At 36.2% G+C, this 27,659-nt stretch overlaps 2 protein-coding genes across 4 annotated transcripts in view; one reads left to right on the forward strand and one right to left on the reverse strand.

Annotated features, from left to right (window-relative positions):
* TMEM184C (transmembrane protein 184C) overlaps positions 1 to 12,225 on the forward strand; it is a 33,368-nt gene extending 21,143 nt beyond the window's left edge. Inside the window, exons 9-12 of one of the 3 annotated variants that reach the window (XR_013336732.1) lie at positions 600 to 699; positions 1,163 to 1,334; positions 1,544 to 1,940; positions 12,012 to 12,225. Coding sequence is in view for 1 of the 3 variants with exons in the window: in XM_077770682.1 (XP_077626808.1) it covers positions 600 to 699; positions 1,163 to 1,334; positions 1,544 to 1,809 (538 nt within the window). In the remaining 2 variants the exon portion in view is untranslated. Of the gene's footprint in view, positions 1 to 599; positions 700 to 1,162; positions 1,335 to 1,543; positions 2,299 to 12,011 lie in introns of those variants that run through there. The other 2 variants (XR_013336733.1, XM_077770682.1) reach the window with 2 other exon arrangements.
* PRMT9 (protein arginine methyltransferase 9) overlaps positions 3,949 to 27,659 on the reverse strand; it is a 37,730-nt gene continuing 14,019 nt past the window's right edge. Inside the window, exons 6-12 of the mRNA XM_077770668.1 lie at positions 27,236 to 27,342; positions 24,347 to 24,539; positions 23,152 to 23,335; positions 19,303 to 20,020; positions 8,072 to 8,225; positions 4,633 to 4,755; positions 3,949 to 4,325 (exon numbers count right to left, since the gene is read on the reverse strand). Of these exons, the coding sequence (XP_077626794.1) occupies positions 4,110 to 4,325; positions 4,633 to 4,755; positions 8,072 to 8,225; positions 19,303 to 20,020; positions 23,152 to 23,335; positions 24,347 to 24,539; positions 27,236 to 27,342 (1,695 nt within the window). The 3' untranslated portion in view covers positions 3,949 to 4,109. The remainder of the gene's footprint in view (positions 4,326 to 4,632; positions 4,756 to 8,071; positions 8,226 to 19,302; positions 20,021 to 23,151; positions 23,336 to 24,346; positions 24,540 to 27,235; positions 27,343 to 27,659) is intronic.

A 27,659-nucleotide genomic window follows, 5' to 3' on the forward strand; every position in this document is an offset into this window, starting at 1 on the left:
AAAATTCTTGTATACAAAATTATGAAGACTTGTCTCACAATCTTATTATTAGCTGTCTAAATTTAACCTAGGGTCATACCCATAGTTGTGCTTGAAATGTTCAGTATGACACCATCTTGGGAGTCTAACACCTTCTGATTTGTCTCTAGTTCCCACACTTCAAACAAGACTGGTTTTAGTATTTTAAAGAATAATCTGGATAATTAATACAGGTGTAAGTAACATTGACATATCTGTCCTGTATTTCATTTTAAATGCCTGTTACACAAGGTGTTAGGCATTGTCTATGTATAGGAAACACTTATTTTGCTTGTACATACTTTCAAAGCAAAAAGACATATAAACCAAATACTGAAGTTACATATGTTTAAGAATACAAAATGAAAATTCATACAATGAAACTACACTAGAAAAATAAATTTATAAAGCAAATAAATGTTTTTAATATATACAATGTCTTCAAGGGTATGCTATGAAGACAGGGTGGTGGTGGCCCACAAGTTGTGTAGGGGTTAAGTTTTTTAAATGACTTATTTTTAAAACAATGGCTCATTTTATGCTTGATATAGATTTGGCGTTTACCTTTTCCTAACATATAGGCAAGCAGTAGTTATTGCTTTGTTGGTTAAAGTTGGCGTTATTTCTGAAAAGCATACATGGGAATGGCAAACTGTAGAAGCTGTGGCTACAGGACTCCAGGTTAGTGCTATCTGTGAATTTTTTTAAAATTTACTGTTTACCCATTTTACATATTATCTCTGAAACCTGACAACATGCAGGCTGTGGGTCTACTATTCTCACTTCACAGATGAGGAAATGGGGAACCCTAAGGAAATTAGCCATCATCACTTGTGGTAGAGCCAGGAAGAGAACCTAGAATGTGTTTTTCTTAGTTTCTCTGTGCATTTTTCTCTTAGTCCTTGGGCAGTGGATGAGAATGCATTGTATTTTGCTAAGATATACTTAAGTAGTATAAAGGAGATGTAATTTGTGCCATTTTGCCTTTTTTTAAGAGGTCAAAGACCGTTATTTTGGAAAACGAGTATTATAATATGGGGGAAAACGGATGTTGATACTTAAATCCTTTTTGAAAAGAAAGATCATGTTTTTATTTAAAAAACTAAACATTCAAAGATGGCTGAGGTTCTTGTTGTTGTTGTAGGACTTTATCATCTGTATCGAGATGTTCCTTGCTGCTATTGCTCATCACTACACTTTCTCATATAAACCGTATGTCCAAGAAGCAGAAGAGGGCTCATGCTTTGATTCTTTTCTTGCCATGTGGGATGTTTCAGATATTAGGGATGATATTTCTGAACAAGTAAGGCATGTTGGTAAGTACCAGTCCTTTCATTCATCCAAATATGTTGTTGTAGTTCTCATACTAGGGCAATTTAGTTGCTGTTTTTAAGAGATGCAAAGACTTTTAAAGCAGTACCAGTAAAATTGGGAGAGGGGAGGCAGAACTTACTTTTAGCATGGTAAATTTATAGTGGTAAAAATAACTTTTGGCTAACTTGAAAACCTTTCTATTACTCTAAAGGAAGAACAGTCATGGGACATCCTAGGAAGAAATTTTTTCCTGAGGACCAAGATCAAAATGAACATACAAGTTTGTTATCATCGTCATCACAAGATGCAATTTCTGTTGCCTCTTCTGTACCACCTTCACCCATGGGTCACTACCAAGGGTTTGGACACACTGTGACTCCACAGACTACACCTACTACCGTTAATATATCAGAGGAAATGTATCATGACACTACAGGAGAGAAAAATGAACTTTCAGATAAATCTGTGGCCTCCTGAACGAGTGCAGAAGCAAAGTGTGCTCCTTCTACCATGTTATTTCATCACCTGGTATCGCATTGCTCAGGATTTTGTGCTTGGGACAAGCTATAAATGATGGAAAATTTCAACACAAAGAAGGTGAAAGCCAGGTACTATTGGATTTATATAACTGAGTTTTGTATATCACAAATAATCAGTCTAAATATCCTAGACTTAGACTTGATTTCTTAACATTAGAGTATCACATACTCCAAATGGTAGAAAATGACTCTACTAAATGTTCCTGATGTTAACATTGCTTTATCAAGAGGATGGACATAAAAGAAAAAAAAAAAATCAATGCTTCCTACCACTGCTGCATGAATATAATGCTCTGGAATTTAGCAGAAAGTATAATTTGGAAATATGATTTAGTGGAACTTAATCATGTGCCACATATGCCTACCTAACAATTATTTCTCTATTTCTCAACTGGATGTCTTTCAATAAATGAGAATTTATCATTTATTTTCTGCAATTTTATCTCTCATTCCTTAAACATAAACCCTTACTGTTTTTTCAAAAAGTTCTTGATTAGAAGCACAGCAAAAAAGAAGTATGTCCAAAAAACTTAAAGTTTAAAAATTACATACCTACAATGAAGGAAACCTGTATCTTACATTCCTTTTAGGAGAAATAGCAAGAACCTAATATGAATCTTAAAACAACTACTATCTAAAAATCTTATTTGCAACACTGTTAATAGATTAATAGGTTATCCATGACTTTCAGATGGAAAGAATAAACTGGATAGAAGACTGAGAGGATAAATAAGAAACTTATGATAGCAATGGAGTCTACTTTTCCTCATGCCATTACAGGTGTCAGCAAACAAACCTAGGCTGAGTAGTCTTAATTACTCATTAAACCACAGTCAGAAGACGTGTAGGGTGGGGGCTCCTGGGTGGATCAGTCGGCAAAGCATCAGACTTCGGCTCAGGGCATGATCTCACAGTTCATGAGTTTGAGCCCCATGTCGGGGTGTCAGCTGTGCTGACAGCTCAGAGCCTGGAGGCTGCTTCGGATTCTGTGTTTCCCTCTCTCTCTCTCTGCCACTCTCCTGCTCATGTTCTCTCCCAAAAAATAAACATTAAAAGAAAAAAAAAAATTTTTTTTTTTTTAAAAAGACATGTAGGTGCTATTTGGGAGACACTTCACTTAAGATTGAGTTTCTCAAATCGCTAATCACAAACCACCAGGTTACATACTGTAAATCTAGAAAGTGCGAAAGTAGTATGTTACAAATTACAAGAATAAGTATTTCTCAAAATCTTTGCTTTATATATTTAAGCACATTCATATACTGGTTCACCATAATTGGATACAAAACCTTTATTCTGTCCACTATTATAAACATTTCTCTTGAAAGCAAAGCTGGATAGTATAATAACAGAGCAATGAGAACAGGCAATGTAGAGAGAAGGTATATCTTACTTTCTTTGTGGCTTACAAAGAGCACACAGTATATACAAGAAATATCTTCTTCCTTATTAATCATCCTGTTGCAAGTCTTTTAAAAATTGGACCAATTATTATATTTTTCTTACTGTACAGATGGATCAAAACTTCAGAAAATACTGATTTAGGCTTACCTCATTTTTGAATTTACCAGCTTTTTCTTTTTGCCAAAGTGGACCTGGAAAAATGCTGCCTCTTTAAGATTTTACTTCATCCTTAATTCTTTTATTCTCAAAATTACATTTAGCTTATAGCTTAAATTCTTATTCAAGTTTGCATTCTCAAAACACAAAACCCAAGGAGTTTCAGAAATATACTAAGTATTTAAAAGAAGCAAGCTTGGAATTTATAAGTAACCATAACCCTGTCTTCAATGGAAGCCAACTTTCAGATATATCCCAATTACAAGCTGGACTTAAATAAGTCAAGATGCCTAAAAAATTCAAAGTTTTGCTTTACTTACACAGGACAATGAAGATAGGACTCAAATCCCTTATCTTTATAGCTTTAGAGTGTAGACTAAAGTGTTTAGGAAAACTGAACCCATTCTAAGTACAACCAAGAAATAAAAATAAAGCTTACTAACCTGAAAAATTAATGACAGCCTTTTGGAAAAGGAAGTCTGCAGCAATAATTTGATAATAACGCTCCTCTTTAAAATCTTTTAAATATACTTTATTAATCAATTTAAAAATATTTACTCATTACAAGGAATTAAATCTTAATATCCCCATTTTATGAATACAATTCCACTACTAATTCAGACCAGAATTGTGTACTTGCTGCTCTACTTGAACAGTTTTTCATTAGAAAACTACTCTTCATTTCTTTACTGTGATACTGACATTGCTTTTGTGATGCTGGACACTGAGTACTAATTCCTCTCCCATCTCTACCTGGATAGGATTATCTAATACAACTGCAGCTTGTTTCCAGTGAGAGGCTTCACATGAAGTATCCAGCCTAATCTCGTCATCAAGGTACATATGATACCAAAAGGGAATGGCAGTCACTTGTCCAGATTTACAAATGTGTACCTATGAAAATTAAGAAATTACAAAAATTTCATCAGAATAAATACAGCAGACTTGGATAAGTAAGTCTATCTTTTTAGTCAATTTTAGCTCCATATTTTTAAAGATTTAATCACCCAATCCAAATTAATATCAACCTATTGTATTCACTAGTATTTACCCAATATTTACCCAATATTTTGAATATTGTTTAGGAAAAAACCTAACATTTAAATCTTCAAAGGATGTGACTAATACTATTTTGTATATGTGTAGTATTACCTAGCTTAAGATAATTCTGAGTATGACAAGAATAATCATTTTGTATTACCTTTACTTCTCTGTTAGAGGTGTTCAAATATGGAGTCATTAAATCTAGTCTTAAGAGTTCCACTGGCTTGCTTAAAGGTATACAGGGCAGTGAGGACAGATCCAAAAATACACGAATAGGTACCTAGAAAAAGTACAAATTTTTCACTTTTACGCAATTCTTTCAGTGGCCACGTATCCTGAAGTGCTTACTTTGTACTTGTATTAGTAATGATACAATGCTTTTTACATCTAATACCTCATTTAATTTAATTCCCATGTCAACCTTAAGGCATAAGGACTTTCATGATTCCAGTTTGAGAAGGATGAACAAACCAAAGCTTAGGCAGGTTACATAATTTGCTTGGTTTCAGTTCTCTACAAATTCTTTTCTTAGATGAAAGCAGAATAGCTTTCAGCTTAAACCAAATGTTCCAAAAATTTTAAACACAGGATGTGCTTATGTGTGAAAGATGAACTAATTAGCAAATAGTACAATATTAATTACTGTTTGAGAAAATAACCAAATAATAGTGGATTTCATTTGGAAAATAAAGTTTAATTCTAGAAAGCAATATTTCTCAACTTTGGCTGCAAGTTAAAATCACCTAAAGAGCTTTTTTAAAGCCCCAACTGCTCAGGCCATACCTCAGATCAATCTGGAGCTGGGATCCAAGTATCAATAGTTATTAAAGTTCAGTCAAGGTTGAGAACCACCGCTATAATGTGCTCCATCAATTTTAGCAGCAATAGAACCTTCCTACCAGTAACTTTAGCCTCTTCAGTTTGAAATAGAAAGGAAACTATTGTTTTAAGAGTGCCCTCTTTCATTTGAGTAAAATATTAGCAACTGTTCATGGTGAAACAGTGGACACAGATATACCAACCTCTTCCTGGGCATCCTGAAGGCATCCGAGCTTCCCTCACCATAAAAAGAGCAATTCCATGCCGTTCCAAGACTCATTATGCCCTTTATCCTCATTTTTCTCAGTCACCAGAAGAAGCCCCAGATTCCTATGTTCCCTCTCATCACATGCACTCTGCTCCCTCACAGTCTGTCCTCACTTCTGGTTCTTAACCTAGCCCACTGGACACTCCTGTCATGTGTGTTAATTTTTCTTACATTTCCCCTCTAGAACTCATAATTTCATGAGTCCTCTAGAGTTCAGTTCTTTCGGTATATGCCCAAGGTGTCGCTCAGACTTAGGGCTTTAAATATCATCTACCACATTTTATCTCTAGCCTACATCTTTCTCTGAATTCTTATCCAACTGTTCAATGATCCTGCAAACATACACGCAACCTGATCCTATTTTCCCTAAATCAGTAGATGGTAACTATCCTTCCAGGTGCTCTCATTCCCCACATCCAATCCATCACACAAGCACATTCTAATATGTCTACAATTGGAACACCCTGCACTGTCTCCACACTGCTACCACTCACTCCAGTCAGTCAAAGTCACTACTACCTCTCTCCTGGATTACTGCAATAATGCCTTTGCCTGCTCTCACAAGTAGCTTACTTTTAACACAAGAAGATATACCATGTCACTCCTCTGTTCAATACCCTCCAGTTGTTTTCCACCCTTTTTATAGTACAAGTCTTCCTATGACCAAAAGCCTCTACAGGATCTGGTTCCTAATACTTTTTTTTTTTTTTAATAATTTTTATTTATTTCTAGGAGAGAGAGAGACAGCGTGAGCAGGGGAGGGTCAGAGAGAGAGGGAGTCACAGACTGAAACAGGCTCCAGGCTCCAAGCTGGCAGTCAGCACAGAGCCCGACGCGGGGCTCGAACTCACGAACTGCGAGATCATGACCTAAGCGAAAGTCGGACGCTTAACCGACTAAGCCACCCAGGCGCCCCTCCTAATACTTTTCTGACCGCATCTTTCATCTGACTCTCCTCATGGTTTTTTCCTGCTGTTTCTGAACACTCCAATCATGCTCTTGCCTCAGGCTATTGCATTTGTTGGTCCTTTGACTTGTTTATGGTTTGCTTCATTATTCTTCAGCTCCTTGCTTAACTATGAGTCCTTCCCGTAGTCATTACCTCTATGAAACAGTATATCACATACCCCCATTCCCTGTATTTCTCAACCTGTTTTATGTCCATAGCTCTCTTAACAATCTGTCATACTAATCTTTTTACTTGTTTATAATCTATCTGTCGTTTGCCAATTTGAGTGCAAGCTCCATTACTACAGGAACTTATCTCTTATTTTCCCAGGCCACTACAAAAACCAAAGAGAAGGGATATGAAAAGTATATAGATCGTGAAAACAAACTGTTAAGGAAGGGAGGATGTAAGATGGGAAGTATAGTGAAAAGATGGCAAGATCAAAATATCATAGATTCTGATGGGACCAAAGAATTGCTGATCAAGAGGGAATAAGCTAGAAAGGAGATGATGGTATTTTTGAACAACACAAATAATTTAAACTTCTGTCTTCTTTTTTTTAAGCTCTTTTTTTTTTTTAAGTAATCTCTACACCAAACGTGGGGCTTGAACTCACAACCCCAAGATTAAGAGTCGCACACTCCTCCAACTGAGATAGCCAGGTGCCCCTAAACTTCTGTCTTCTGATAAGTGTATTGTCTTTATTAAGCTTGCCAAAAATCTGAGATTAAATGAACTCTAAAACTTGTTAGCCAGCCCTGAAAAAAGCACTTTCTCAAGAAACTTAAATTTGCTGAGCAAGTACTGTTCACATAAGATCTAACTGCATCTTCAAGGCTTACTATGTATAGCCTTTAAAATAAAAGTTGTAGATATCACTTCTTGAATTCTGTACCCAAATCCTATGTCCCAAAAATACTGCCTTGGTTTACATATCAGTATTACATCAGTAGGTACTTCACACCTCTGTCTTCAACCCCAACTTCTTCCCTTCTATGCATTCTATGCATTCCCTGCATTCTATACATTCACACAATTTTAATTTACAAATCTGTATTCTGTTTCTAATGCCTTTGCCAGCACTAGATCTTGCGTCTTTGTTTTCCAAATAGCAACTAAAGCCTTTGCCTTGAGCTTCAGTTTCCTAGGCTCCTATACTCTTACCCACAACAGTCAGATTGTCTAGACACTAGCTGCTTACATCTATCACCTGCCAACCTGAAGTTTCCATGTAATAAAGGGTGGAGTTTGGATCACAGGACTTTTTCTGACTGCTTCTGCTTTAGACAAGAAGCACCCATTTTCATAAGATTAAACCTACTATCCTATTTTCACTTAGTGGTTCAGAAAAATATCTACAGACTTTTGTCAATAGGAACAACAGAATTCCTTGGCAATTCTAATCACTATGTTGATTTTCACTGATAAATTCCTTTGCTCTAGGAAACTGATTACCATCCTAATCCAACTGAACACAATGACTGGATTAAACTACGGAGAAAGTGTTAGGTGGATGGTGGGTAATAGCTACCTGATGGAACGTCTCCTCTAAGCACTTACCTGAAACTGGTTAATAAAAGGTGCTATATTCAATCCAAGAGTGCGTTCTGTTCCTTGAACAGCACTCTCTTCTACCAGTGTCTGTGATTCCACAAGCAACCCAAACATCAGCACATATTGAGGAAAGATCTTGCCTCCAGATTGCAGCAAACATCTAGAGAACAAAAAATGTTTTAAAAATCATCTTGATTCCTTACATTTTATAAATACCAATAACTAAATGATAATGAATTGGTAAGCTACAGATTGTACATAATCTAATGGACTGCATGTTACTGGCTGGTATTTCAGAATGGTAAACCACTGGAAATAATTTCCCAACAAGTCAAAGTGGCCGATGATCCATGAAAGAGGAAAAGAGCCAGCTGGCTTCATGGATATAAGTCTTTAGATTCAGGAAGAGTCATCGATGGATATTAAAACTATGGGTGGAAGTTTTATTTGGAAAAAGATATTTGCATCGTCTCCAAGTATCATCCCCACAAATGACTTACTAGTTACAAAGGGAAAAACAGCAACTTACTGTGGAAAAACCCAGTTGAATACAATTTAAGCACATTGATCTAAATCAATATCAACAACCATGGGATAAAGCAATACTATGTTCCTCCTAATGTGACAAAACTTCTGTAATGTTCCTCTTTAAAATGGATAACCTAAATCTAATAATAAAAAACAAAAACATGAGGAACATTCTACAAAATAAATGGCCTTCACTCTTTCAAACTGTTAATGTCATGAAAGACTTAGCAACTGTTCCAGAATAAAGGAGACTAAAGAGACATGACAACTAAATGCAATGTGCGATCCTCGACAGGAACAAAAAAGCTACAGAAAAAAAAACTATAAAGGATATTATTGCAACAAATGATGAAATATGAGTAAGATTTGTACACTAGATATCACTATTGTGGCCATGTTTCCTGATTTTCACAACTGTATTATGCTTATATAAATGATTATCTTTGTTCTTAGAAATATACACCAAAGTACTTAGGGGTAAAAGAACATGATATATGAGGAGAAACTTATCAGAGGACCATAGGGGAGGGGAAGGGAAAAATAGTAGTGAACGAGAGGGAGGAGGCAAACCATAAGAGTCTCTTAAATACTGAGAACAAACTGAGGGCTGACGGGGGTGGGGTGAGGGGAAGGGGGGTGATGGGCATGGAGGAGGACACTTGTTGGGATGAGCACTGGCCGTTATATGGATACCAACTTGACAATAAACTATATATAAAAAAAGAACATGATGCATGGAACTTTAAATAGTTCGGAGAGCATAATAAAGCAAATGTGGCAAAATATTAATAATTTGTGCATCTGGCATAAGGTATATGTTAAAAGTTCTTTCTGTTAAAAGTTCTCTGTACTATTCTTTAACTTCTCTGCATGCCTGAAATTATTTCAAAATTAAAAGTTAAATATTGAAACAAATTAATTAAAAATCCAAATGTTCTAGTAAAGAGTGTGAGTAAAGTGTTAACAAAACCATTTTCCTCCTACAAATGACTTTAGGTTCACCTTGAAAATCCCAGAAGGGTGGAACGATGGCTATCTCAGTGTGATCAGCAACACTGCTTAAGATTAAAAAAAAAAAAGTAATTGCCTCTTAATAGTTAGAGTGCAACTGGACTGAGAGAATTATGAACAAACTATAAATATCTGATAGGCAGCTATACCATCTTTGGACTTCGCTGAGTGTGGTATATCTTGTAACCAAGTGTTCCTGTTGCTACACAACAGGTACTAGTTCATATGTGAAATTTAGGGCCCTTATACCTATGCTCACCTGTAGTCTTATTTCTCCACACTTCAGCTGTGAGAAGCATGAAGGGGTGAGGGGGTAAACAGTTCACCTACTGCCATCAAATGAAACAGAGTTGGAGGATACTTTAAGATACGTTAAACCAAGTCATTATTTTCATTTGCCACATTTATAATCAAACATTAAATCCCTCATTTTTACTGACTATTCCAGGCTGGTTTCCACCTGAACTTCCAGGACAGGCTAGCTAGCTAGCTAGCTACCTACCTACCTACCTATTTATTTATTTATTTATTTATTTAATGTTTATTTCTGAGAGAGAGAGAGAGAAACTGCTACGCAGTTTCCCTGAATAGGTCATTAAAATTTTGACAAACTACACCCCATTCCTTAAAACCACATTGGCATTTCTGCTCTTAAATTAGTTTCAAATCATTAATTCTCCTGGCTTTTACTAAACTGATTCTCTCACCTTAACCATTTAAAAATACTGTATCTAAAATGAGAATGACAATTAAACTATAACAACAAGAGATGGCAACTAAATGCAATGCAGGATCTTTGGTTAGAACCTAGACTGGGAAGAAAAAGAGGAATATAGGATATTATTGGGATAGCAGGGGAAATTTTAATATAGACTACATATTAAATAATAGTATTTTTATCAATGTAAAGTTTCCTGAATGTGATTTTATTGTGATATGTAGGGAAAAGCTTTTGTTCGAAGGAGATACACTCTAAATGTTAAGGAGTGAAGGTTATAAAGAAAAAACAATAGTCTTATATTCATTGTTACTGTTTTTGCATTTTTAAGTTTGAAATTTTGAAATATTTCAAAATAAAAAATTGGTGGAAAACTTTACAATAAGGAAACAGACTGCTCACTGCTGGTGTAACAGCTCTCCCTAAGATCAGGTCACTGGAAGCCAAGTCATAACTGGATCATTTGATGAACATAGAATCAGCAAGGAAAGTTAAGAGATGATTCTTACGTATAATGCAATTAGACTGATTGACACAAGTCATAATCCTAAATCAAGAATATCTCTCGTCAGTAAATAAATATAAGTACATGATCATTTACATTGAAATAAGTCCTACATATTATAGATCAGCCCAAAAAAGGACTTCACCTGACTGTAGTACTTTGTTCATTTGTTATTGTTTTCCTATCAACTTCTAGTATTTTAGGTAAAGTCTAGTAGAGATTAACCTCTACAATTAATAAAATTCAACAACTCTTAACAGAATTCCTGTCTATATCTTTACCAAACCAGATAAAAAACTTATCTTCCTAAAAAACTGGAGAAATCTACCTGTTTTGCTCAAATGGATCAGGCTTATTCCTGAAAATTCATGGCACTAATTTTTCTAAACAAATGAAGTTATCTCTAATTGTGATCCATTTAAATGGAACCAAATCTAATTGTTCTTAAGATCACAATTTCTCAAATGACAGACTAGCCACAGAGGTTTATGCTATTAACTAATTCCCTCCATCCCCAGTAACCACAAGAGGGAAGTGGTTTACGAAATTTACAAGCTGAAAAAGCACACAGGTTATAAGTCAACCTTCCAACCATAAAAATCTATGGGGGAAAGGAAGGGAGGGCATTACATCAAATCATTTCAGAAAATTAGACTAAACAAAATATCAAAATTTTATCTGCTGAACCCTAAAAAGTCAGAAAAGGCTGACTCGAGTACTAACAACTGTGCTAGAGATAGTGTACACAAAGGCAGTATATAATTATTTTAAAAGACCATGGTCATATTATTTTAATCTAAAATGTTATACAATGGGGCACCTGGGCAACTCAGTCAGTTAAGATCCAACTTCAGCTCAGGTCATGATCTCAACAGTTCGTGAGTTTGAACCCTGCATCAGGCTCTGTGCTGATAGCTAGGAGCCTGGAACCTGCTTTGGTTTTGTCTCCCTCACTCTCTGCTCCTCCCTCACTCTTCCTCCCTCCCTCCCTCTCTCTCTCTGTCTCAGAAGTAAACATTAAAAAATTTTTTTAAAGAAAAAAAAATAAAATGCTATACAAATCCTTAACTCAATATTACTGTCACTAACAGGAATGCTCCTTAGTTATGTTTAGATAAAAGAGTAATCGCCTTGAAACTCTGCTTAGTTTTACTGACACTGTTTTGTTGTCACTTATACCACAGCAGCTGCCAGACTCCTCGATGGAATCCTCTGCAAAGCAAAATAATACTTTTGAGCCATCTGTGCCTTCAGCAGTGAGAAAATACGTTCCAACTCATAAGTCTAACCATAAATGGCAAAAATTCTGAAGAGAAGAAACTCTTCAGTTTCCTTGTGACCCAACACAAGATGTTTTTAAATGTGTTTAAATTAAAAACAAAGTACCAAACTTTTAAACTTCCTCCAGTATTTTAATCTGGTATGACTGAGTAAAGTCTAAGAATGAACATTTTAAAACGACGACTACAAAGAAAGGTAGCTAGAAACTAAATACTTAAGTCTGTGAAATGGCTCATTTTCCCTTGCCTTGTTTAGGGGTGCTGGGAGGAGTTCCAGTGAGACAGATGCCCTCATCCCAAATATAACTCCACCCTCTTTCACCAGTTATGACACCTCCCCTCTGTTGGACGCGGACCATAATAACAGGAGGCCTGTGTAAGAAGTATCTGCATACCTCTGTCCCCAGAATCAAGATAAGCCTGCCCATCCAGGTAAGGAGACTGTACAATAGCTTGGGCTGAAGGAAAGAAGCACTGGTTCTTCACTGTTACTCAGGAGGTAGGTATTTGGAGGGGAGGGAAGACTGGTTAAAACAATAATCATGGGCACTACTAGCATTTAGTGCCTAGAGATGCCAAACATTCTGCAATCCATAGAACAATCCTATATAAGAAAAAAATGTAACAAAATAAAAAAAACCCCAACACTATCCTACCCAAACTCCCAATAGGACGCGCCCCCCCCAACTAAAAAACACTGGGAAGAGGAGTTGGTAGCTTTACAGAAGTTGTTTCCCACTAATATAACTAATCACTCAGAACACACTGCTCAATTGTTTTTATAACCAAAAATGCTTTTTAAAAATCCTTTTAAGGTCTCATTTAAATAAAATGTTACTGATTGAAAGGTTTTCCACTAAAGATCAGGAACAAGAAAAGGAACACCCACTTTCACTACTTCCATTCAATGTAGTCACTGAAGTCCTAGATGAAGCAATCAGGCAAGAAAAAGGGCATTAAAATTGGAAATGAAGAAGTAAAATTCTCTCTGTGGATAGACAACATCATCATATATGTAAAAGCCCCTGAAGATTCCACATAAAAATATTACAACTAATAAATTCAGTAAAGTTGCAGGATATAAAACCAACACACACAAATTAATTATATTTCTGCAATTAATATGCACAACCCAAAAAGGAAATTTAAAAAACAATTTCATTTTCAGTAGCATCAAAATAATAAAACACTTAGACATAAACTTAACCAAGCAGGTAGAAAAGACTTGTAAACTGAAAACTACAAATATTGCTGGAAGAAATTAAAGAAGACACAAATAAACGGAAAGACATCCCACATTCTTGCTACCCAAAGTGAGCTATACAGATTTAATGCACTTCCTATCAAATCCCAACAGCATTTTTTACCAAAATAGAAAACCCCATCCTAAAACTCATATGGAATTTTAAGGGAACCCGAATAGCCAAAACAATCTTGACAAAGAATAAAGTTGGACGTTTCATACTTCCTGACTTCAAAACTTATTGCAAAGTACAAGGAAAATGATCATATAAGTAAAATGGTGGAAAAGGAAGCCTCAGACTCACCTCTTCTCACACTTACTTAACCAAAACTGCACAGTCTAGGGGCACTTGGGTGGCTCAGTCAGTAAAGCATCTGACTCTTCAATTTGGCTTAGGTCACGATATCACAACTTGTGAGTTCCAGCCCCACCTCAGGCTCTGCACTGACAGCATGAAGCCTGCTTGAGATTCTCTGTCTCCCTTTCTCTCTGCCTCTGCCCTACTTGTGCTCTCTCTCTGTCTCTCTCAGAAATAAACATAAAAAAAAAAAAAAAACCTCTTTAAAAAATGCACAGACTAAACGGATTCTGTGAGATACCTAGAAACTAGTCAGTACACAGCCTGAACTACGTGGAAGATGATAGCAAAATGTATCACATTTACTTGCCATAGTCCTCAGGTACAGCACAATACAATCAAGAGAAAACTTCCAATTCCCAGCTTCTTGCTGGGGAGAGAAAGAGAAGAATGGAACGTACATTCAACACTCTGACTTTTGGGGGTGCTGCCCAACGGACTGGTTTCTGTCTTGCATGAAATCTAAGAAGTGACAAAAAAAAATGGGCGTCAGGTTGGGGAACTCTGGTAGATTACAAAGGCGATCAGGGACCTCTGGTAGATTACAAAGGCGATCACTTGGCTTGGTGAAAAGACCTGAGAGTCTGCAGTTCCACAGACAGTCATCAGGGTGAGCTCTGCTACTATGACTTGCCATAGCACCAAGGGAGCTGCAGTACTTAAGACAGATACTAGGGGAGCTCCCAACGAGAAACCAGCAAAACTTCGACTAGCAGACACACACAAGCCCCAAAGAAGCTACATTCGCAGAAAAAGCTTGTGATGTCTTAAGAATCTCTAGCCAGACTGAATGGTAAAGGTCCTCCCTGTACAAAGCCAGAAAGTAAAGGCCAAGAGAGATGAATGGTTCTTCTAAAAGTTCAAGTCCTAACAAAAGTTAACATGGCATACCAACAGGGAAATGTGGCCCAATCAAAGGACATTAAATATTCAGAAATTGACCCTAATGAAACAGATGCAAGAATTACCAAGGAATTAAAAAGAAATATAAGGATGCTCAAAAAAAATGAAATGCAGAAAGTGATGCATAAATGAATAGAGAATATCAACAAAGAGAAACTAAAAAAAAGGACCAAACTGTGAGCTGAAGAATAACTGAAAATTTTACTAGGGGGATTCAACAGAGACTTGACCAGACATAATGATCAAACGCAAAAACAAATGAGACTACATCAAACTTTAAAAATTCTAAAGAACACAATAACAGAGTGAAAAGGCAACCTATGAAATGAGAGAAAATATCAGTAAAGCATATATCTCATAAGGGGTTAACATCCAGGATATATAAAGAACTCCTACAACTCAACTACAGCAAAAATCCAGTTAAAAAATGGGCAATGGACTTCAACAGGCAGTTCTGGAAAGAAAATATATAAATGACCAACAACAATATGAAAAAATGCTCAATCATAAGGGAAATGCAAATCAAACCATAAAACATCAGCTTCTACCCATTAGGATGTCTACTATCAAAAGAACAGAAAATAAACAAATGTTGGTGGTGGAAATGTAAAATGGTGCAGCCATTATAAAAAACATTACGGAGATTCCTCAAAAAATTAAAAACAGAATTACCATATGACTCAGTAATTGCACCTCTGGTTATATATCAAGATAACTGAAAGCAGGGATGCCTGGGTGGTTCAGTTGGTTGAGCATCTGACTCTGGATTTCGGCTCAGGTCATGATCTCATGGTTCATGAGTTCGAGCCCCACATCGGGCTCTACACCGATAGTGAGGAGCCTGTTGGGATTCTCTCTCTCCCCCTCTCTGTACCTCCCCTGCTTGCACTCTTTCTCTCTTTCTCAAAAATAAACTTTAAAAAAATGAACTGAAAGCAGAATCTCAGAGATTACTCATAGTAGTTAAAAGGTAGAATAACTCAAATGTCCATCAGATGAATGGCTAATGGCATATTTATTCAGTGGAATATTATGCAGTTTTAAAAGGAAGGAAATCCTGTTACATGCTACAACATGGATGAACCTCAAGGACATTTTGGTAAGTGAAAGATATATATCAGTTACATAGGCAGATACCATATGATTCCACATATGAAGTATCTAAAATACTCAAATTAATATAAATAGAAATTAGAAAGGTGGTTGCCAAGGGCTGGGGGCAAGGGGAATTAGTGTTTTGTGGTTATAAGGTTTCAGTTTTGCAAGATGAAAAAGTTCTAGAGATCTATTGTATACAAAGTGAAAATACTTTAGAACTACTTAACTGTACACTTGAAAATAGTTAAGATGGTAAATTTAATGTTTTTTTTACCACAAAAAAAAGAATTCATTACTTAAACTTATTATGAAGCTACAGTAATCAAAACAGGATGGTACTGGCATAAAGAGAGACATGTAGATCAATGAAATAGAATTAAAGAGCTCAGAAGGAAACCTTGACATATATGGTGAAATGATTTTTGCCAAGAGTGTCAAGACCATTCAGTGTGGAACAGATAGTCTTTTCTACTAGCAGCGTTGGGAAAACTGGATATCCACACTCAAGAGAGTGAAGCTCAACTCTAATATACAAAAATTGGATCAAAATGGATCAAAGACTTAAAGCTAAAAGAAAACAGAATAGTTTTAGGCCACAGAATCTGACAATGATTTCCTGGATATGACACCAAAAACACAGGCAACAAAAGTTAAAAAAAAAAAAAAAAGTGAACTATATAAAAAGTTAAAATCTGCAAGATACTTTCGGAGTGCCTGAGTGGCTCAGTCAGTTAAGTATCTGACTTCAGCTCAAGTCATGATCTTGTAGTTGGTGGGTTCCAGCCACATGTCAGGCTCTGTGCTAACAGCATGGAGCCTCCTTCAGATTCTGTGTCTCCCTCTCCCTCTGTCCCTCCCTGCCCCCTCTCAAAAATAAACAGACATTTAAAAAAAAAATACTTTCCATAAAATAAAAAGGCAACCAACCCACAGAATGGGAGAAAATATTTGTAAATTATCTGATAAGGAATTAATATCCAAATACACAGAGAATTCCTAAAAATTAAAAAAACAGTCTGACTCAAAAGTTGGCAAAGAACTTGAAGACATTTTTCCAATGAAGATACATAGATGGCCAATAAGCACTTATTTTTAACAGCTCAACAACACTAATTAATAGGGAATTGCAAATCAAAGCATTGAGATATCCTCTCCCATTGAGTAGGATAGCTACCATCAAAAAAACCAAAAACCAAAAAACAGAAAATAGCAAGTGGTGGTGAGGATTTACACCCTTGTGTTCTGCTGATGGGAATATAAAATGGTACAGCCATGGTACAGCATCTGTGGAAAACAGCATGGCAGTTGTTCAAACAATTACCATAGGACCCAGCAATTCCACTTCTGGGTATATATCCAAAAGAATTTCAAGCAAAGTCTGAAAGATATTTGCATTCTCATGTTCATTATAATTGTTATTCACAATAGTAAAAGGTGGAAGTAACCCAAGTGTACATCAACAAATGAATGAATAAGCAAAATGTGATATATACATACAATGGAATAGTTTTCAGCCAATAAGAAAAAAAGGAAATTCTGACACATGGTACAACATAGAAGAACCTGGTGAACATTATGCCAAGTGAAATAAAGACAGTACCAAAAATATAAATATAGTGTGGTTCCAGTCCTAGGAGGTAGTTAGAATAGTCAAACTCATAGAAGCAGAGACTGGAATCATGATTGTTAGCAGTTGGTGAGAGGATGGAATAGGAAGTTATTGTTTAATGTGCATAAGGTCTCAGTTTTGCAAGATGAAAAAGTTATGGGGATAATTAAAGGTGATGGTTGCACATTATGAAAATATTTAATACCACCAAACTATACATTTAAAGACAGTTACAGAGGTGCCTGGGTGGCTCAGTCGGTTAAGTGTCTGACTTTGGCTCAGGTCATGATCTCATGGTTCGTGGGTTCAAGCCCCCCGTCCAGCTCTGTGCTGACTACCAGCGCAGAGCCTGGAGCCTGCTTCGGATTCTGTGCCTCCCTCTCTCTCTGACCCTCCCCTACTCACACTGCCTCTCTCTCTCTCTCAGAAATAAATAAAACATTTTTAAAAACTAGCCTTTAAAAGTAAATAAAAAATAAAGATAGTTATGATGGTAAATTTTATGTTATGTGCATTTTATCAAAATTTTTAAAAATTGGAAAAAGATTAAATCGAAACTAAAGATAAAATAAACCATTAGGTAAACTGTTTGTCTTTCTAAAAAAGTCAAACTTCATTTGTGTTAAAGATTCATAGAGCTGAAATGCCTTCAAAGGTGGCTAATGCAATATCCCTCATTTCACAGATGAGGAAAACTGAGGATGAGAGATATTACGTGACTTACAGAAAATTTCACTACTTTAGGAATTCACTGACAAATCTGAGACTAGCTTTCACCCTTTAAGCTCCACATTCTACACTGTATCTAGTATATCTACTTAAAATTTTATGTGCGTGTATGGATTTATTTATGTCAAATCTCTGTATCCTCATAATTTATGATATGTACGAGATTGTTTTGAAGAAAAAAAAAGTGGTGATTTTTGTTACTCCGTAAGACGACTTCAGTTAACAAAAGAAAATGCATATGAAACCTACAATATAATTAGCCATATAATCACTTTTTTTCCTGATTTTGTCAAATGATTTTTTTTTTCAATAGATCATCTGCCTTTGCTATTGAAATCTGGTCTGCATTCCCACCACTTATCCTATACTACACAACAACCCATATACACATCACAAAATTCAAACTCCATAACATTCATTTTACTCAAATTTGGATCCCCAAATGTTAAACACTGCCATCTTTTCCGATCTGAGCAGCATGACTAAAGGACTTTGAAGCTTAGCCAAATTTGCTTTCAGTATTAAATATTAGGATCAAGTTTGCCTCCAGCAACCAACACTAAAGGGAAAATATCTTAGGGAAATAACTGTACTATAAAATAAAGATTTTAAGACCTAAGAGGACTGGGACTTGTTCATAAGAAGCACTCTGCTCGGAGCGCCTGGGTGGTGCAGATGGTTGAGCATCTGATTCTTGATACCTGCTCAGGTCATGATATCACGGTTTGTGAGATTGAGCCCTGAGTTGGGTTCCGTGCTGACAGTGTGAAGGCTACTTGGGATTCCCTCTTCTTCTCTCTCTGCCTCTCCCCCACTTGTGCACACACGCTCTCTCTCAAAATAAACATTAAAAAAATTTTTTTTAATTTTTTGCTCTCCCAATATACCAATTGTATACTATACATTTCTTAAAGATATGTATTATATCATAAAGATGAGATTTGACTTTGCCTTATTTACCCTGAATGTCTTATATGTCCTTATAGATCTCTACTTAATTCTCTGTATCATACATAGACAGTCCAATCTCGAAGCAGGCTCTCTTCTTCACACCTACAGAGCAGGGATTTCTTCAGACCAAAAAAATGAGTAATGACATGCACACAAAGAGAAAGGCATAAAGTCGCATGTCCTGAAAAGCAATGCTTAGAACATACAATGATCATAACTCATCTGTACAGCTATGCCATTAAAGAACTAAAACAATTTATATTAATTTAAGCTGAGAATACAAAAGTTGTATTTTGTGTTTTACCTGGATATTGCAGCTTTTTCCATTATTTCCTGCTGAATGAGCCCAGATGGTTCAATGACATCCAATATGATTATACTCCACAACTTGTCTGATTTTGGCCTTTGCAACACAGCAGATTCATCTTCCACATGTCTCAGCCAAAACTCAAGTGTTTCTTTAGGAAAGTGATTGGCTTCAGATATGAGGTCCAGAGTTATACGATGTTGGTCTTTCTCCACAGAACTGTAAGGTTTAACCTGCCCAAGTGTGCCAGCAATTATGGGCAGAATGGAGAAGCCTTCAGAAACATCTAATACATAGAACGGTTCAGGGATGCTCTCTTCAGAATTACTCTGTCCACTTCCACAGCTCATCTCATTATTCTGACACTGAGTATCCATGGCCTGACACAGTTTCTCTGGAGTCAATGAAGACAACACTTTTCTCATTGCCATTTTAAAGCTTTCATGATAGAGGTTGTTATTAAGCAAGGCAATTTCTGTGGATTCCAATATACATATCTGCTCCATAGCATCTGGTTTACTGGTCTGAAGGTTAGCCAGGGCACTGCAGAGTTCAGCCTCACTTCCTAAAGAGAACAAGTCTTTATCCTTGCTAAAATTTTTTCCAACATCCATTTCCTGTTCTGAACTGAAAACACTGATATTCTGGATTCTTAAGTAACAATCTTGACAAGACACTTCCATCATCACCTGGTCCCCAGGTTTTATCCAGTAGTCTCCACAAAACAGTAAGAAAGAAAAAAATTGTAATTAATATATTTATAAGCCTAAGAATCATACAAATAGCTCCACCTTTCCCCATTTTGAAATTACTAAAGGAAAGATTACATTTATTGATTTAATAGAATTAAGTGAATTCATCTATTCATTTCCTACAAAAAAACTAGAAAAAATCCCTCCAGCTTTACTTAGTGAAAAACTTAAGTTTGAAGATTCAATTAACTAATGGCATAATAGATTCAAGAGCTCCATTATTGGACCCCAACTATTAGTTTCATAGTTCCTTTACTGCAATCACTAGGTATCATCATGTCCCCATATTATGGGGTGGGGGAAGGACTACAGGAGATTCTCAATCCTCTTCAGTAATGAAGTGAATAACAAAGATAAATAAAAGTCAGGAAATAATACCAAATCTCACTTTAGCTTAAAGGGTCATTCTTTTCTCTAAGAGCAATTTCCAAAAGAACAAGGCAGCATTCAATAGAACCATATCAGTGATATTTCTAACTGTAAATATTTAAACACTCTTCCATGTTTAGGAATTTGATAATATAAGGAAGGATTAAGTCTTACAATAAAGACTATATCATGCTCTTATCCATGAACTTTCAAACTTGGTAAAATTTTAAAATGTAAATGTATAATCACAATTTCTTCTAATCAGTGTTCAGAGCTGGTTGAAAATACAAGTTATTCTTTTGTTTATACATTTAAAATGCCCTTTCCCTAAGAAGAATTAAAATTTATAAAGCCCATCTGTCTAAATTACTATAAGAAAGTTAGAATAAACAAAAATAACACATGAAAAGATGTACAACATCACTAATCATCAGGGCAATGAAAATCAAAACCACAGTGAGATATAACCTCACACCTGTCAGAATAGCTAAAGTCAAAACCACAGGAAACAAGTGTTGGCAAAGATGTGCACTGTGGGTGGGAATACTGTGGAAAATAGTATGGAGGTTCCTCAATAAATTAAAAATGGAATTACTCCTGCTGGGTATTTATTTAAAGAACACAAACACACTACTTCCAAGGGATATACATACTCCTACGTTTATAACAGCATTATTTACAATAGTCAAGATATGGAAGCAGCCCAAGTGAACACTGACAGATGAATGGATAAAGAAGATATGGAATAGAAGAGAGGTGGGTAGGGGGATGGGTTAAATACGTGATGGGGATTAAGGAATACACTTGGTGTGATGAACACAGGGCAATGTATGGAGGTGTTGAATCACTATAGTATACACTTGAAACTAGTATTACATTGTATGTTAACTAACTGGAACTTAAAAACTTAGAAAAAAAGATGTGGTATATACATACAATAGAATATTATTCAGCCATAAAAAAAGAATGAAATCTTGCCATTTGCAACAATGTGGCTGGATCTAGAGAGTATACTGTTTAATGAAATAAGTCAGTCAGAGACAGACAGATACCATATGATTCCATGCATACATGGAATTTAAATAACAAATGAACAAAGGATAAAAAGAGACAAACCAAAAAACAGCCTCTTAACTCTAGAGAACAAACTTATTACCAGAGGGGAGGGAGGTGGACGGACGGGTGAAATAGGTGATGAGAATTAAGAATATATTTATGATGGGGATGCCTGGATGGCTCGGTGGGTTAAGCATCTGACTCTTGATCTTGGCTCAGGGCATGATCTCACAGTTTCTAAGATCATGCCCTCCATCGGACTCTGCATTAACATCATGAAGCCTGCTTGGTATTCCCTCTCCCTCTCTTTCCTCCCCTCCCCTACTCACATGTACACACACATGCACATAATCTCTTTCTCTCTAAATAAATAAATAAACATTAAAAAAAAGAGTGTATTTATGATGAGCACTGAGTAATGTAGAGAATTGCTGAATCACCACATTGATTATCTGAAACTAATATAACACTATATGTTAACTATACTGGAATTATAGTTTTAAAAATAAAATAAATAAACTCAAAGAAAAAAAATGCCACTTACTGAGTGCCAGTTGCTATGACAGGCATTTTACATCCATTATCTCTGATAATCCCTACAGCCCTGCAAGGAGGGAGCAGCATCCCATTTTTGTATTATCACCTAATAAAAGCTCTGAAACAACCAGCATGGCCAGCCAGGGAGTCCGTAAGTAGCAGTGCCAAGACGTGAATCCAAATTTCCTGACTGACTCCAAAAACACCACACTAGCCACAACACTATACGCATTCCATGACTTTATGGTCTTACCAAATTAAATCCTTGACTAGGAAGCTAAACAGAAAGAGAAACATATCATCTCCCTGTTTAAAACAGAATTTTTCTATGTAATACAACTGAAACCCATCAAATTGCTGGCAAAAAGGTTCAATAGAAAAACATCTTCAACACAGAACTTCTCTACAGGAGCCCATGAATTTATGAGCCCTCTAAAACTGTAAAATTTTGTTTGTATGTGTATGATGCATTTCTATGACCTGTGGCTCCACAGATGCCATCAGATTCTGTAGGCAGGAAGTACCCCTGCACTAGTACTGTTCTACTATGTTTATAAAAGGTGCACTAGCATTCTCTTATCTACTGGTAACCAGAGTAAGCAGAGCTGAAGAAATGATTTAATGATAGATATTTTTGAATGGTATACAGCAGTTATGTTTTACTCTCTTTTCTTAACTGTGTGTGTGTGTGTGTGTGTGTGTATAAATTGTTTAAAATTACTTTTTAGGGGCACCTGGTGGATTCAGTCAGTTAAGCACATCCGACTTTGCCTCAGGTCATGATCTTGTGGTTCGTGGGTTTGAGCCCTGCATCAGGCTCTGTGCTGACAGCCAGCTCAACACCTGGAGCGTGTTTCAGATTCTGTATCTCCCTCTCTCTCTCTCTCTGACCCTCCCCTGCTCATGCTGTCTCTCTCTCTCTCTCTCTCTCTCTCTCTCTGAAATAAATTTAAAAAATTTAAAAAAGTTAAATAAATGAAAATAAAATTACTTTTTAAAAAAGCAAGCTTTTAAAAATTTAATCAATCTCCCTTGAGTAGAAACTTCATATTCCAAGTAAATTTTTTTATACTGATTGAAATGCTTAGAAGATTAAAGCAACAAGATTAAAAAAAAATTAGACAAGATATACCTGCAAGGTCATGTACGGGGTAGACAGCCTGTTCCCAACATGTTTCCTCACTAGGACTTGTGGATAAACTGTGTTCATCATCAAGCTGGAGCACAAACCAAACCACAACAGCATCTAATATGCCTTCTTTAATCACAGGAACACCAATTTTACCAGATTTTTTAGTTGTGAGACTTTTTAATTCCTGACAAAAATGTAAAAGGGGATGAAAGCAGTTTATATATTTAACATTTGTATGCCCCATGATCACATCACTTTCCATTTCTGTAAGTTCACAGATCTGCCCAGCATCATTCGGGGGAAATCAGTATCTTGACACACATATAGCCACTTAAGGTATACTAGATGAGAAGCTCCAATCTACCACAGTGGAATACTATGGAACTATTAAAAACAAGGAGGTGAGGAGACTGGGTGGCTCCGTCGGTTGAGCGTATATATGACTTTAGCTCAGGTCATGATCTCACAGTTCGCAAGTTCAAGCCCCTGCATAGGGCTCTGTGCTGACAGCTTTGGATCCTTGTCCCCTTTCTCTCTTGCCCCTCCCCAACTTGCCCATGAGGGCACACACTTTCTCTCTCAAAAATAAGTAAATATTTTTTAAAAAATGAGGCAAATACACATTACTGATGTAGAAGAAAATCCAGGATATATTGTTGAATATCAACTTGTCCTGGTTTGCCGAAGACTGTTCTAGTTTTAAAAATGAAAGTCCTGTGTCTTGGGAATCTCTCAATTTTGGGCAAACTGATATGGGTGATCACTCTAATACACATACAATCTAGAGACTTGGATTACTGTTCATTTCAAGGAATAAATGTTAACTTAAAATGGCAGTATAACACTGAGAAATGTCAGAAAGCTCTAGGTTATAACTCTTGCATTCACACCTGCATAATCTGAGGAAAATGAATGTAAACAACAGTTGCCTCATCTGTATAGCCCAAGGATAACTATATTGTAACACTTTGTAAAAGCAATCTAAGAACATGTGAAAGCACCAGACACATTATACATTCCCACCAAACCTTAGGGATTTTCTTCCTTATGTATTTAAAGTAAATAATTTCAGGAGAAAATACTGGTTACCATTTAATCATTTTCCTTACACACAGTAAGTAGAATCGATGCAAACTCCTAAAATTAAGACTGTTCTATGTAGTACAAAAATTGTAACTAATCTTTTTTTTTTTACCTGAAGATTGTTGAAATCTACTGTCATAATTTCAAAGCACTCTGTTAAAGCCGAATATCCCCCAGGAACTCGACTCATCTTTTCAGTTGTATATGGTTCAATTGTCTCTTCTGTATCCACAGAAGAACAAGCTGGACTCTGAAATTTCACATTTGTTGGTAAACAGATCCCAGCAACATCCTTAGTATACACCCTAGTAAGAGGGAAAATGAGAAGAAGAAGGAAGAAAAATGGGATGGCTTAAATTTTTTTTTAGAATTGAGTCCAGAAAACAAACATAAAAATGACATAAAAAACTTTACTGACAAAGGTCCCTTAAACACAATACATACACAATCACTAACTATAAAGGAAAACAAATGGCAAATAGATCTACATTAAAATTAAGAACTCTGTTCATCCAAAGATACTCAGCTTTAACAAAGTAAAAAGGCACACTGAGTAGAAGCAATTTATAATACACCTACTCAACAAAGGGCTCATATCAAAAAAATTTTAAATTTCTACAAATAAAAGAAAAACAAAAATGGGCAAAAGACTTAAACAGACACTTCACAAAAGAGAATATCTAAATGGCCAATAAGCATAAAAAAAGTTACTCAGCTTCATTAGTCACCAGTGAAATGAAGTTAACATACTACACAACCACCAGAATGAGGAAAAGGGAACAGTCAATACCAACTGTTGGTGAAGACACACTAGTATCTATAGAAGTCTAAAACACTATTGGTAGGAGTATAAAATTAGGTTAAGACCACTTTGGAAGACTTTCCTTAGTACCTACTCAAGCTGAAAATACACATTCTAGATTCATTCTTAATACAGGAACCTCAAGGTATGCGACTTTTCTATTTCTGGGAATATACCCAACAGAAATTCATATATACGATCACCAACAGACTGTTCAAGAATGTTTATAGTTGTGCTACTAATAATCAAAGAACTGGATATAATATAAATATTCAACAGTAAAATGGGCAAATGTCTTGGTATATTCATACAGTGGCATACCATACATCATTGAGAATGAACAAACTACATACCAGTGAACATGGATACTGAAAAAAGGATAGGCACAAAAAAAAAAAAAAAAAAAAAACACATTCTGCATGTCCCCACCTATATGAAATTCAAAATAGGCAAAATAATCTATGGTGTCAGGATAGTGGCTATGGTGTCAGAAGTCAAGATAGCAGGTTTCTACCTAGGGACTTTGTGGGGTGATGGTAATGTTCTGGACCTTGATCTGAGCATTGGTTATACATGTGTACTGACTTCATGAAAATTCATCAAACCATAAATTTATGGTTTATGCATATGCTATAACAATGTTCTGGTATCAATAAAAATTTACATTGAAAAAAATACTTCACAAATATTTAGCAACACCATTTTATGAAAAAGAAATACTCCAGAGGAGCCCAAGTGGCTCACTTGATTAAGCATCCAACTCTTGGGTTTAGCCTAGGTCATGATCTCAAGGTTGTGAGATCGAACCCTGCATCAAGCACTGAGCTGGGCATGGGGCCTGCTTAAGTTTCTCTCTCTCCCCTTCTCCTCTCTCCTCCCCTGCTTGCACAGGCTCACTCTTGCCTCTATTGCTCTCTCAAAAAAAAAAAAAACAAAAAACAAAAAACAAAAAAAAACTCCAATCTTCTCTTATCTCCGAGGTATTCATTTAATAGTCTATCTGCCCCTATAAGGTTGAGGTTGAATTGTCCACTTCTAGAAATTATTTTATTATACTCTCAAAAGATGAATCACCAAATGAAACTATGCTGACAGCACAGAACCTGCTTGGGATTCTCTCTCCCTCCCTCTCTCTGTTCCTCCCCCGTGTATGTGCACACACTCTCTCAAAATAAATAAATGAACTTAAAAAAAAAACATACTACAGGCCGCCTGTGTGGTTCATTCAGTTAAGCATCCAACTCTTGAAACTGGTTCAGGTTATAATCTCACACTCATTTATTTTTGAGAGAGAGAGAGCATGTGAGCACAAGAGGAGGAGGGGCAGAAAGAGAGGGAAGATCAAAAAGATCCTAAGTTTGGGGCACATGAGTGGCTCAGCTTGGGATTCTCCCTCTCCCCCTCTCTACCCTTCCCCTGTTCACACACTTGCATGCTTTCCCTCTCTCTCTCTCTAAATAATAAATAAAAATTTATTTAAAAAAAAATTTTAATGTTTTATTTATTTCTGAGAGAAAGAGAAACAGCGTGAGCAGGGGAGGGTCAGAGAGAGAGGGAGGCACAGAATCTGAAACAGGCTCCAGGCTCTGAGCTGGTAGTCAGCACAGAGCCTGGCACAGGGCTCAAACCCATGAACCATGAGATAATGACCTGAGCCGAAGTCAGATGCCCAACCGATTGAGCCACCCAGGCACCCCTGAAAGTTTTTTTAAAAAGGATACTAAGTTGTATAAAAATTAATTTTCCACTAAAAAATCGAAAGCTGGTTTTAATTCGAGAGTTCTACTTTAAAAGAAAGTAAGAAAAGGAACCAAGTGGCTCAGTGGGTTGAGCACCAGACTCTTGATTTCGGCTCAGGTCATGATCCTAGGGTCATGAGACCAAGCCCTGTGTTGACCCCAAGTCAGGCTCCATCTTGAGAATGGAGCCCACTTGGGATTCTCTCTTTCTCTCCCTCCCTCTGTCCCTTTTGCACTCACTCACTCTATCTCAAATTAAAACTAATAATAATTTTAAAAATTAAATAACTAAAAGTAAGAAAATGGCAAAAAGGGAATTAAGACTGGAATAAACATCATGAATATAAAGGTCACAAAACTACAAATTCTCACCCAAATAAATATTCACTAAATAATCTTTCAAGTACAGTCTACTTAAAATTACTGTTTTCTAATATTTACTACTTAAATAATCACTTACCTATGATGTCTTCTTATTTCTGCACATTCTACTGCCATTCCATATATAATAGCACTTGCTGGTATAACTTTCCCATACTTTTCACAATTACCAGTTTCACCTCTAGTCTAAAAATACAACAATAAAAATTATATTCAGTTATATGTATGCAAAAATATGTGTGCATGACTACAAGAAAGAAAATTAATTTTAAAAAAACCTTAAAAGCAATGGGTAAGGATAAACAAGTTAAGGAACTTTTTCTTTAAAAAGTTTCTTTTGGGGTGCCTGGGTGATTCAGTTGGTTGAGCATCTAACTCCTGATTTTGGCTCAGGTCATGAGCCCAGGTTCTTGGGATTCTCTTAAGATTCTTTCTCCCTCTGTGCCTCTCCCCCAAGTAAGTACTCTCTCTAAAAAAAAAAAAAAAAAAAGAAAGTTTATTTT

Source organism: Crocuta crocuta, unplaced genomic scaffold (genome assembly GCF_008692635.1).
Source record: "Crocuta crocuta isolate KB4526 unplaced genomic scaffold, BGI_CrCroc_1.0 scaffold345, whole genome shotgun sequence".
NCBI classification, from domain to species: domain Eukaryota; kingdom Metazoa; phylum Chordata; class Mammalia; order Carnivora; family Hyaenidae; genus Crocuta; species Crocuta crocuta.